At 36.9% G+C, this 12580-nt stretch overlaps 1 protein-coding gene across 6 annotated transcripts in view; it reads left to right on the forward strand.

Annotated features, from left to right (window-relative positions):
• Window positions 1–12580, forward strand: part of unc79 (unc-79 homolog, NALCN channel complex subunit) — a 159862-nt gene that overhangs the window by 7014 nt on the left and 140268 nt on the right. For 3 of the 6 annotated variants that reach the window (XM_078406801.1, XM_078406797.1, XM_078406799.1), the window contains exons 1-2: window positions 9757–9921; window positions 12145–12315. In XM_078406801.1, coding sequence (XP_078262927.1) covers window positions 12228–12315 — 88 coding nt within the window. In that variant the 5' untranslated portion in view covers window positions 9757–9921; window positions 12145–12227. Of the gene's footprint in view, window positions 1–2296; window positions 2418–9616; window positions 9922–12144; window positions 12316–12580 lie in introns of those variants that run through there. The other 3 variants (XM_078406800.1, XM_078406802.1, XM_078406803.1) reach the window with 3 other exon arrangements.

The following is a 12580-nucleotide window of genomic DNA, read 5'->3' on the forward strand; positions in this document are numbered from 1 at the left end:
CATGTCCGCCGCTCGGACTGGAAGTGTCTTCTGCCCCGACAGCTCCCAAGAGGGTGTACCTGTTTGCAATAGGCACAGCCACCGGGGTTTTTTAAAACATTTTATTTTAATAAAAAATTTTTTTTTTAGAGATACAGCACGGATACCACTGGGGCCGCGTCGCCCAGTGATCCCCGCACATTAACACTATCCTACACACACTAGGGACAATTTTTACATTTGCCCAGCCAATTAACCTACATACCTGTACGTCTTTGGAGTGTGGGAGGAAACCGAAGATCTCGGAGAAAACCCATGCAGGTCACGGGGAGACCGTACAAACTCCGTACAGACGGCGCCCGTAGTCAGGATCGAACCTGAGTCTCCGGCGCTGCATTCGCTGTAAGGCAGCAGCTCTACCGCTGCGCCACCATGCCTGTAAGGCAGCAACTCTACCGCTGCGCCACCGGGTCTCATGTAGTCCATGTTTACTCCCCTTTGAAACGGTCTCGCACCTTCGCTCGACCTGGACCCTTGGCGTGACAGCTTCACAGTAGGTCCTGTCCAGGAAACTCTCGCATTCCCGGATGGCCCTGAGGTCATCCAGCTGCTTTTCCAACTCCACCACACGTCCATTCAGGAGCTGCACCTGGACACAGTTCTTGCAGGTGTAGCTCCCAGAAGCTCCAGCTGAGTCCCTACCTTCCCACATCCTGCAGGAAACACACTGCACCAACTTGTCCGCCATTACTTTAGTGTCAAAAACAAATCAGGCTTAAAAACAAGCGTATCCTCCTCACCTCAGCCTCCTCACCGAAGACTCGCAGCCAAAGACCCGCACTTTTCTCACAGGGAAGACTCGCACTTTTCTCACAGGGCACTTCCCTCGACAGGGCTGCACCCACACAGGGCCGCACCCCTTGTGCAAGCCTTGTTTATATCAGTCACTAAATATAAACAATGATAGACAATCATTTTAGTGTAAATCTTTCACAGTTTGATACTTATAATTTATGCTTAATGCCTTGGTACTGCTTGCAATCTCATTTTGCATTTATATTTCCATGGGAAAAAAAACATAAGAGCTGAACCTTTGGGAGATGAGGTATGGTTACGCGGTCTTGATGTATTGTGGATAAAATTGTTGTCATGTACATTATAATCTTCAATGTACTTTATTTCTTTACTGAATGATGACCTATAATGATGACCTTACTGAATAAGACCTATAGACTTTTTTTGATACATTGGTGTAGATAAAAAAAATCCTTAAAATGATCATTAGCACCATGGCAGCACAAATAGATTTTGTGCTTGTATCTATCTTTCAATAGGTAACCCCATCTCACCACCTGTGCAACGTAGGTTCACGAGATTGATCCCTGGGATGGCGGGGCTGTCATATTAGGAAAGATTGAAAAGACTAGGCTTGTATTCACTGGAGTTTAGAAGGATGAGAGGGGATCTTATAGAAACATAAATAATTATAAAAGGACTGGACAAGCTAGATGCAGGAAAAATGTTCCCAATGTTGGGCGAGTCCAGAGCCAGGGGCCACAGTCTTAGAATAAAGGGGAGGCCATTTAAAACTGATGTGAGAATAACTTTTGCACCCAGAGTTGTGAATTTGTGGAATTCTCTGCCACAGAGGGCAGTGGAGGCCAAATCACTGGATGGATTTAAGAGAGAGTTAGATAGATCTCTAGGGGCTAGTGGAATCAAGGGATATGGGGAGAAGGCAGGCACGGGTTAATAATTGTGGATGATCACCCATGATCACAATGAATGGCTCGAAGGGCCAAATGGCCTCCTCCTGCTCCTATTTTCTATGTTTTTATGTTTCTATGAGTATCTGCTGTTCTGTTGAGCAGCATAGACAAGGTAGATCCTTGGCTCTACATAGTCTTGTCTGAGTTTGCAAATCTCACCTGCAGAGCAATATTATAATTTTGCCTTTACTGGTCAAAAATAGGAGAAAGCACGGACAATGGTCATTCCTAATTGCTATCCTTCAATTGTGGGGGAAGCATGAGTTTGGACATGAACAAAGATAATTGCACCCTTTTTGTAAATCATCTTGGAGTTAGATGCCATGTGAAGTGTAATTACTTGAGTTAGGTACGAGGTGACCATGTTCCTGAAGCCATAATCCAGAAAATATCTGAAAAGTATTACATGAAAAAAAGGTTAAAAGAAAAAAAGAAACCTATTATTTATGTTTGCCCGGAATGATAGTTTTTGAAGCTTTTTAAAATATTTTGTGACTAATACTGTATATTAAAAGAACTGACATTTTCCAAAATTCTCACTTATTCAGTTGCATCTAAGGTTCGTTATTTACAAGAATACCACAATCGTGTTCTTCATAACATTTATCCTGTCCCATCTGGAACTGATATAGCAAATACACTGAAATACTTTTCACAGACATTGTTAAGGTAAGTCATGTTTTAAAAAAAAATTGAATTTGAAAGAATTGTTTAGTTAATTCACAATATTCGATAACATGGCATTGAGTATTGGTTAAATGTTTTCATTCTGTATAAATAAATCATTAAACAAAGTTATTTCTAATCATATTTAAATTGTAATACCAGCAGCGAAAATACATTAATACCGTAACTCATCAACTGCAATAACTGATTTTGATAAATTTAGGTAAGAAATAAAACAGTTAATGATGTGGCTGGTTCTTCCTGCTTAGAGCCATTCACTACTCTGAATGGATCCTTTGTCATCAGATGATGATAGTGCACCCTTTAGCTTCTACTGGCTGGTTTTCATGATGGATTGAAGTCATGCTCCAGCTATCAGAGCCTTCGATAAAATAGGCGTCAAAGAGATTTTGTACGAATGCATTATATCACATGCAATCTTTGTGCTTATTGACTATCAACTTTCCATGCACTTCAGCCAGTTAAAAGAGTTGAAGACCATGAAATAACATTAAATAAGATCAATTAAAGATGCTGTCTACAACAGTTGTTGCGGATAGATAAAACCCATCAAATCTAAAAATGTAAGTAGAGCAAAGAACAAATTATTGAAAGCAATTTATGTACATTAAACATACATTGTTGCTTTGTACTTTAATGCAACAGCTAAGCAACCCACAACATGGAGACAGCAAACAAATCCCGTTAGATATCATTAAAATTAAACAAGCCATAAAATAACATGAAATAAAATCTAAAAAGAAAATTAGATAAATAAAATGTAAATCATAGATTTCTTATGACAAATAATATTTGCTTAGCATTTGGGTCTCTGTTCACCTGAATTAAAATGTTCGGAAGGTGCAAGGTACAGATTTCTCTCAAGCAGAGATGGTTGACAGCAAAATTTCTCAAGACTGTTGTATAGTCTGTATTTAGGAAATATATTTATCCTTTCTTAGAAAACAGTGTATGACAAGAGGGAGATGATAATTCTAAGGAGGGGTCGACAGAGGATTGAAATAATGAAAACGTATTGTTTGCAATATTGGAGATGGATAACTGTGAACGGGAGGATGCATGTTGTGACTGCATGCTTTCACCTCTATAATATGGGTTGAAGCCAAATTCCTAACATTAAATGTAGTTTACTGATACTGAAAGGCTCTTGAAAGTTTGAATTTGGGCTGTCTTCATCCAATTTCAAATGAACGCATTGCAATCAAACAAAAGAAGCAAAAAAGTATTTTTGCCAGGAAGAAAATTAACATGGGCAACTTTTCGAGAAATCTAGATTGCCAATGTAATTCTGGACTTTGAATAGCTAATTGGTTCAATGTGCAAGAAGCTTTACATTGCAATCTAATGTTTTGGTGTAGGAGTGGATTTGGTACTGGCTGCAGAATATAAAATGCTGAATTTCCTAGTACTTTCAACTGAGATTCAGTGAGCAGCTTAGGGCATAAATTATTCAAACAAAATAAACAAAAATAGATTTAATTGGAATTGTCAACTCAGTTGCGGACGCCATAGAGATCATGATGAGAACACAAAAATGATGCTTATTGTTGGGAAAGTCTTGAAAGTATATTTCTTCTTTACGGAGTAACTTAGTTTGAAAATACTTATTTGAGAATATATATAGGAAAATAACTGCAGATGCTGGTACAAATCGAAAGTATCACAAAATGCTGGAGTAACTCAGCAGGTCAGGCAGCATCTAGGAGAGAAGGAATGGGTGACGTTTCGGGTCGAGCCCCTTCTTCAGACTGAAGGTCTCGACCCGAAACGTCACCCATTCCTCTCCTAGATGCTGCCTGACCTGCTGAGTTACTCCAGCATTTTGTGAGAATATATATATATACAGTTCCTTGAAGATAATCCTGACTGAAAATTAAAAGAATATCAATTCCAGTCCTATAACAACAATTTAAGTAAAATAAAGTTAGGATACGAGCTAATAATTCCAACTACAAACATTATTGTTTCCAATAAAATAAATATATAAATAGCAAAAATATTGTTTCCAATAAACTGTTGAATTCCATATGTTGTAATTTTTTTGAATCGCTGCCAAATTGCCTAAATAATTTGAAGCTCAGTATAATGTACAATGAACTTGAAAACTAATGCACATAATATTGACAAAATAATGGGATATTGGTAAATTTAAGTCTAGTGAATCATTGTATAGCTTTGATGTGATAGTTTAATATTGTATGGCCCCATAAACATAATCAGTTATTATATTGATGCACATGAAAGTGCAAACCCAAAATAATTGAATTAGCAACCAATAATCTTACTGGGCATTATTTAAAAGCCTGTGAAATGCTATTTGAATCAAAGTCTACCAATAACTCAGCAATTTTAAAACCCACTGGGTTTTAGAACATAGAACAGTACAACACAGGAGCCCCACAATGTTTGCGCTGAACATGATGTCCAGTTAAACTGATCTCGTCTGCCTGTACATGATCCACATTCCTTTATTCCTTGCACTTCCATGTGCCTCTGCAAAAGCCTCTTAAAACGCCACTATCGTACCTGTGTCTACCACCAACCTCGTGCATTCTTTGTCCTCACTACTCTCAGTGTGAAAAAACTTGCCCCACACATCTTCATTAAACTTTCCCCCTCTCACCTTATAGCTACGCCCTCTAGTGTTGGAGATTTTTTACACCATAGGAAAAAGGCTCTGACTGTCTACCCTATCTATGTATCTCATAATTTTACGAGGTGATTACTGGCCATTGTGGGTTCAGTGGGCCAAAGGCCTGTTTCCACACTGTATCTCTAAAGTCTAAAGTAAAATAAAGTAAATTCTTCCCTCAACCTCTGACATTCCAGAGAAAATAATCCAAGTCTCTTCCAACTTCTCCCTGTACCTGAAACCCTCTAATCCATGTTGTATTCTGGTAGTCCTCCTCTGCTCCCTCTCCAAAGCCTCCACATCTTTCCTGTTATGGGACGACCAGAGCTGTACACAACACTCCAAATGTGACCTAACCAAAGTCCCATAGAGCTACATCTTGACTTCCTCACTCTTATATTCAACGGCCCTGGCAATGAAGTCAAGCATTCCAATTACCTTCAACCACCCTCTCTATTTGTGCTACCACCTACAGTGACTATGAACTGAGACTCCAAGATCCCTCTGCACATCATTTCTGATAAAGGTTAAAGAACTGTATCCTCAATTCAACCTCCCAAAGTGCATCACCTCGCGCTTGTTCAGGTTAAACTCCATCTGCCATTTCTCCGCCCATTTCTGCAGCTGGTCTCTATCTGACTGTATCTTCTAACAGCATTACTCACTGTCTGCAACTTCTCCAATTTTGTTGTTGTTGTGAGTAAACTTACTCACCAACCCATCTACATTTATGTTCAGCTCATTTATATATATATATATATATATATAAAAATATATAACCCTCTGTCTTCTATGAATAAGCCAGTTCTGAATCCATACAAGCAAGTCATCGTGAATGTGCACATCTTAATATTCTGGATCAACCTACCTGAAGGGACCTTATTAAAAGCCTTACTAAAATCAATGTATACAACCGCAACTCACATACCTTTATCAACTTCCTTCGTCACCTCCTCATTAAAAACCCTGAAAATAAAATAACAGGACATTAACTCTAACTAGATCTGAAAATCCTGAGATCTACAAATTATTCCTTTCCCAAGTGAAGCCTTGGTTGCATTGTATCAACCCTTGAGATAAAGTTGTTTTTATTGAGGTATTGTGAATTGAAGGAATTAACTAAAAAGGCAAAAATATCCAATGTTTTCCTGTCATTTAAAAGATCCCTTTTCTGATTAACATCTGCAATCAATAATGATTTAGAAATTAACTTAAGATTTAATTACTTTATTAAATATAATTTCAGATGTTCATTCTTTTAACGAGTCATATTGAAATTTAAAAGATGTGATTCTATAGCTATAACGAGACTGACGTATCATGGGTTTAATTTAACAAGTACATTCATTAAATGACTCTGCAGTGCTTGAAATAATAGAGATGTTTATTATCTGCTATTACTGTTTTTAAAGCATGTGAGGGCAAAAGGTTGTGCATTGACTCCTAAATACATGGTTTTCTTTTATAACATCCTTTTTTTAAATACAAGGTTAAATACATTGATATTACTATTTTCTGTCATGCATGTAAATACATCATTAATGAGTGACTACAAACTAGTAAATTTACAAATTGTCTGTAGAATAAGTGGTCCATGTAAAACAGTTTGGACAGGATAACTGATGAATATTGGGCCAACAATTTTAATTAAGTACTTTCAGACTGATGCAAAATCTGATCAAGATGATAGCAAAAAGAGATATGCATAGTTTCATTCCACATTTTAAAAAAGTTATTAAAGTCTGCTGTATGCTTCTTGTTTGTCTTAACTCAAGTGTTGGTCCAATTTAAAAAGTACAGTATTTTTGTAATTGTAAAGAATTCTGAAATAATAACTTGGAGAAACATGTTGCTCCATTGGAATGCAGGAATCTCAGGATTTTACAAATCAAAACAGGATAATCAAATTCTTGTATTTGTCATTTGTGATTTTTGACTATTACCACTGCAAAGAATTTGCTATGAGATTTGACAGGGTTCTGCAATTCTGATGTTCATCATTGTTTTTAAATTCGCCGCATTTTAATAGCCAAATATGCACAACCTTTTGCCTTGTTACTACTGAACTTATAAAAGACTGCCTTATTTAGAGAGAACAAAATAGTGTTTGTATTACAGAAAATTAAAATAAACTTTTATTTTAGTAAAACTTATGGAACAATGAATAGCATACATAAATACCATTACCATTAGTTCATGAACATATGCTATCAGTCATTGATCTTTAGCAAATATTATTTTTATGATTCTTACAAATATACCTTAATTACATCTTAGAATTCTATACTAAATCACATTCCTGTTAAAATTAATTACCTTTAATGATACTGTCACAGTATCATAATTTACATACAGACATTATTTTGGTGTAATAAACATGTGCTGTTTACAGACTTGTATACCAAACACACATGTTTATTCTTCTCCTTAAAACATGTTCCATATGTGCCACCCCCATGTGCATAAACTGTTCTAATGATGGCTTTTGTATAAATACCTAGCATTCATTTAGAGAAGGTAAGCGTTTGATAAGAAAGTCCCTATATTAATATTTTTTATGTTCCCCTTACAATTGAAGTAATTAGAAAAATACGTGCGACATTAAACTTTAAAAAAAAAAATCATTTTTATTTTCTCCGTGACTTGTCTGGTGGCTGGGTAAACTGCTCCCTTTGTTTCACAAAGTTCCTTTTGATCAAAAGAGTAGGTGATTTACTTACTAAGTTGCTTTTCCTTCCCTTTGTTTGCTGGTACGCCCTGCACATTTTAAAAACTTTTCTTTATATAGTACAATTTGAGGATTTATTACTATGTGACATACATGATAGAAGCATAGAAGCACATTATTTTTCATAGCGTCTGATTAATCCTCAAAAATACCTGTGGCTAGAAAATACTTACTGACTTGTAGATACACAAATTAGGTAGAATGAGTCTTCTGAAAATGTTTAGTTGTGGTTTACGCAAAAGGTTATGAAATCAAAGTGTCTGAAAGAGAAACCAAGCTGGTCTCATTTCCCATTGCAATGAAAGCAGGTTGGTGTCCACAGCTGGCTTGCTTGTATGCAGAGAGTGATCATTTAATATAATGAACTGGCTATCCCTTGTTTCAGTGATCAATCTATTTCAAACTAGTCATCCAGATTGTGAAATTTGGGTAGGAAGGGCTGAAAACCATGAGATAAATGCTATTATAAGTATAGATACACATGTTATGAATGCCAACTTACAACCTATACACCCCCTCCGTTCACCCCACCCCCTCCCTTCACCCCCCGCCCTTACCCATGCTGACTGTAATGCCTACCTCAAATGCCATTTCCCTGCATGAGTTTGCCTTTTCAAAGTATCTGTCCAAATGCTTTTTGAACATTGCAATTGTATCCGCTTCTACAGTTTCGCTGTCAATTCATTCCAGATAGTCACCCTCCGTGTGAAAATAAAATTACCCATCAGATCTCCTTTAAATTTCTCCCCTCCCATCTATACCATCCAGTTCTAGACGACACTGCATTGGTGGTGGAGGGGGGGGGAGGGGAGGGGGAAAGGGGGGGTGGGGAGGAAGGGGGGGAGGGTAAAGGGGTGGGGGGGGAGGGGGCGAGGAAGACCCAGACTAGCTTTCCAGTGACCAAAAAGCATCTGTTAAAATAACTTCAATGTCCAGGCCATTGTGAGTGGAACTGAGTTGCATTTGAAAAGGGAAATTTAGAGTAAAGATTATCGCAGACCACTCCTGTGCACATTTGAGGCAGAAATCTGCTTTATTTAATGAGAAATGAAATAGACTGCATCACGAAAGGACCAAGCAAGACACAGAAACTATCTTTGTTTTTTTAGGATTCGCAAAGCACTTTATGCTTTATGATAGTGGCAGAATTGCAATTGTAATTATTTTATATTGAGTCAATTAAGGCAAATAAAAACATCATAACTTGATTTTGGAACATTTGATTTTGATTGTTTGATTTAAGGATTAAAATAACAATACAATCTTTATTTTGGGCAAATATGTTATTTAATATTCACTGAAAATGTAGTTGAATGAATTAATGAGAATTTTTGTATCAGAGTGAACATGCAGGATTGAGTTTATAAATCAAATTGAAATTTCTGTTAATTTTTTTCCTAATTATCAAGAGTGCACCTTTAAAAAACACCTATTCCTAGTTACTGCTCTGTAAATGGCTGTTCTCAAGTACAATACCACCTGCATTGTTTAGGGTAATTATATTGCTTTTTATTTGAAAGCCATACAGCAGAAACTTTACATGGAGGTGGCACGTAGAACATGTCATTATATTTATTTGCTCCTTTTTAACCAGATAGCACATAGGATGCAATAATTAAGTAATTTTGATTCCATTCCAAATGTGCATATCAGAAAGTTACTGGTGTATATTCATAACATAATTGATTTTATTCTTTTGGGGTTGGATCCTATGTGCTCTTTTGATCTGGTATTTTATTATGTTGTCTGTAGTGTCATTTTAATGTAATGTGCTGTTCTTTGTGTCTTTGTTGTCTCTTTTTTTTCTTTGTTCCAAAACAGCATTTTGTCCCGCATAGGGAGGAAGGACAACCAGGATGGCTCCAAATTGACAGTGCCCATGACTATGTGTCTTTTTCCTGTGCCATTCCCACTCACCCCATCCCTAAGACCACAAGTCAGTTCCATCAACCCTACTGTTACTCGCTCCCTCCTTTACAGCGTCCTCCGTGATGCTCCCTCTGAGCGTAATCAGCAAAGTCGTGATGCACAGCTTTCAGAATACCCTTCATTGGACTATCAAGGACTCTATGTGACACTGGTGACTCTACTTGACCTGGTTCCTTTGCTACAACATGGTCAACATGGTAAGCATGGTAGTGAAACTGCCTCTTGTGAAAATAGAAGTTTGTGTTTCCATTATTTTGGTATTTTGCAGCATTTTGTACAGATTTATTTGGAACACATCCCAGATAGACACAGGTATTACATTGAGACTAAACAGCTGAGCAGAAAGGCACTTTCTAGCTTGGCTCTCTCCTTTTTCTCATCATCCTCTTCAACTAGTCAGATAACAGATGTCAAAGAGCGATTTCTTACAACCAGCTTCAGGAAAAGCTTATAGTTAGCAAATTTGACTTCTTTCACTGGCCTGATTCTAGGCCTATAGCTTTGCGGATTATCCTTAAATGTGATCTGAAATTATCTAAAAAGCCACCCAGTTCAGAGACAATAAAAGAGGACCAATAAATGTTAGCCCAGTCATGCATCGAAAGTCTGTGAAAATAAGTATTATTAAATTGGAAAGTTTGCACTACACATGGCACACGACCTTGAACTCTGAAATCTTCTGCTCGGCTGCATTTTTTCATTGTGAGGAAATGTATGATCTGTTATCATGCCACAGGAAGTTTCTGTGGCCTCCCCCATATCAATGGATAGGAAACCATGTTGCAAGTATTTTTTCACCCTAATCCTCTTCTTCCTCTTACTCTTCTGAGAGCTTATCCTGCTCTACTTGATCATTCTGAAGAAGGGTCCTGCCTGAAATGTCACCTATCCATGTCCTCCAGAGATGCTTCCTGACCTGCTGAGTAACTCCAGCACTTTGTATTTTGCTGCATGATCAATACTCATTCCCACCATTTTGCTACATTTGAAGGGCCACATTTGGGAGTAAATGATTATTACAGGGGCCTTGAAGTAAGACAAAGTCCTGCAGTTATTGGCACTTCATGCACTGTAAATGTTGGCATTTTAGAAATGTCTGGAAGCATGAAATGTTAATTGATCAAAACAATTTGGGCAGTTAAGTCGAAGCCAGCGGCTCGAAGGGCCAAATGGCCTCCTCCTGCACCTATTTTCTATATTTTCTATGTCGCATGGATTAATACTTCCCAATATGACAATTGATGTGTTTTGCATTATAGATACATGTATGTTTGGTCACCACATTGAAATCAATTTGCAACCCAAACAGTAGATACTGAGCAGCTAAATTGTGTGGCTATCTAAGCTTAATTGATTAAATTGGCTTGGGTATTTGCAATGTTTTAGCTTCAAGTACCAAAGATTTACATTGAAGTGAATAAACCTTACAGATAAGTCCAAATCAATTATATCAGAATGTTAGCTTGTGGATGCATTTTGATGGGCTATCACAGAGAATTAGATGCTCTGGCACAGATTATGGAGGACCATTATATCTCAAACGATAACTTTAATTTTCAATGTTAATTACGAATCTCTAATTGCTGTCCAATTTTCCCTTAATTATATTATGTGTTAGCACTGTAGTTTTGTGGGTAAATTAGCACCATTGATTCTTTTGTTGTATTTCCATTTAACTCAAATATTGAACTAAAATAAACCAAATTGATCCATTTAACTTCTTGCATGGATTAAAAAAAATTTGTTCTTTGGATGTGAATGTTTCCGGCATTATTGTCCTTCCCTAATTGCACCTCACTTGAAAAGACAAAAGTCAACAAAAGTAGCTAGTTAGATTACTGAGCTCGATAAACTCTTAGGACAATCCTGTAATTTCATGATTGTTATTACTGAAGACCCTGTGTCATCAATATCTGTAAAGTAAAGCCATGTCATCTGCACACGCTTCAAGAAGTGCAAATTGTAAAAAAGAATTTGTGTTTATTTATTTACATTTTTTCACATAAATTGCATTAGAGCAAATTTTATTCTGTGTCTAAAATTCTAGTGACTTGTGAATTCGGTAAGGGCGAATTTCCATTACCCAAGCGGTTGTAACACAGGGGTCATCTGTATCAAGACCAGCCTTTTTAAAAATCCCAGATTCATTCAAGCACAAATTTTAATTCCCCAGCTGCCCTAGATTCAAACTCGTGTTTCTAGACCAAACTCTGTCCAATAAATTTACCAGTGTGCAACCACAACACTTATTCCAATTAAAGAACCATATTTCCATACTTCCAATGTTAATGTCTTTCAATAAATTCTTCTATTATTTGGTCTACCAGTTGTTGGCTGTTTTACATGTTACCTGTATACCTGGAAATGTACTGTTTGTGAGGATTTCATTGTACTTACTATTCTTTCTTTATTTTCAACAGACTTAGGACAGTCCATATTTTATACTACAACGTGCTTGTTGCCATTTCTCAGTGATGATATCCTGAGTACTTTACCCTACACCATGATTTCCACTTTAGCAACATTCCCTCCATTTCTTCACAAGGATATCATTGAATATCTGAGCACATCGTTCCTTCCAATGGTGATATGTAAGTTTATTTTGGCATAGCCGAGATGTCCACTTGCAAATGTTATTCTATCTCTTTCTCCCTTTTCAATTTTTTTTCTGTGTATCAGTGTGATTTTCTTGGTTTTAGCACTATGTTAATTTTGCTTGTGTCAGTTGCATAAATGAAAAGATTGGATTAATTATAAATGTTTTTCTTTCTTTTCAGTGTTGTGAATGAGATTTCTGCTGTACTACTGATTTGTGTTGCTGACTTTGTATTTTCTTAACTAATTAGCTGATCTTCC

The sequence above is a fragment of the Rhinoraja longicauda genome, chromosome 10 (genome assembly GCF_053455715.1).
Source record: "Rhinoraja longicauda isolate Sanriku21f chromosome 10, sRhiLon1.1, whole genome shotgun sequence".
Classification (NCBI taxonomy): domain Eukaryota; kingdom Metazoa; phylum Chordata; class Chondrichthyes; order Rajiformes; family Arhynchobatidae; genus Rhinoraja; species Rhinoraja longicauda.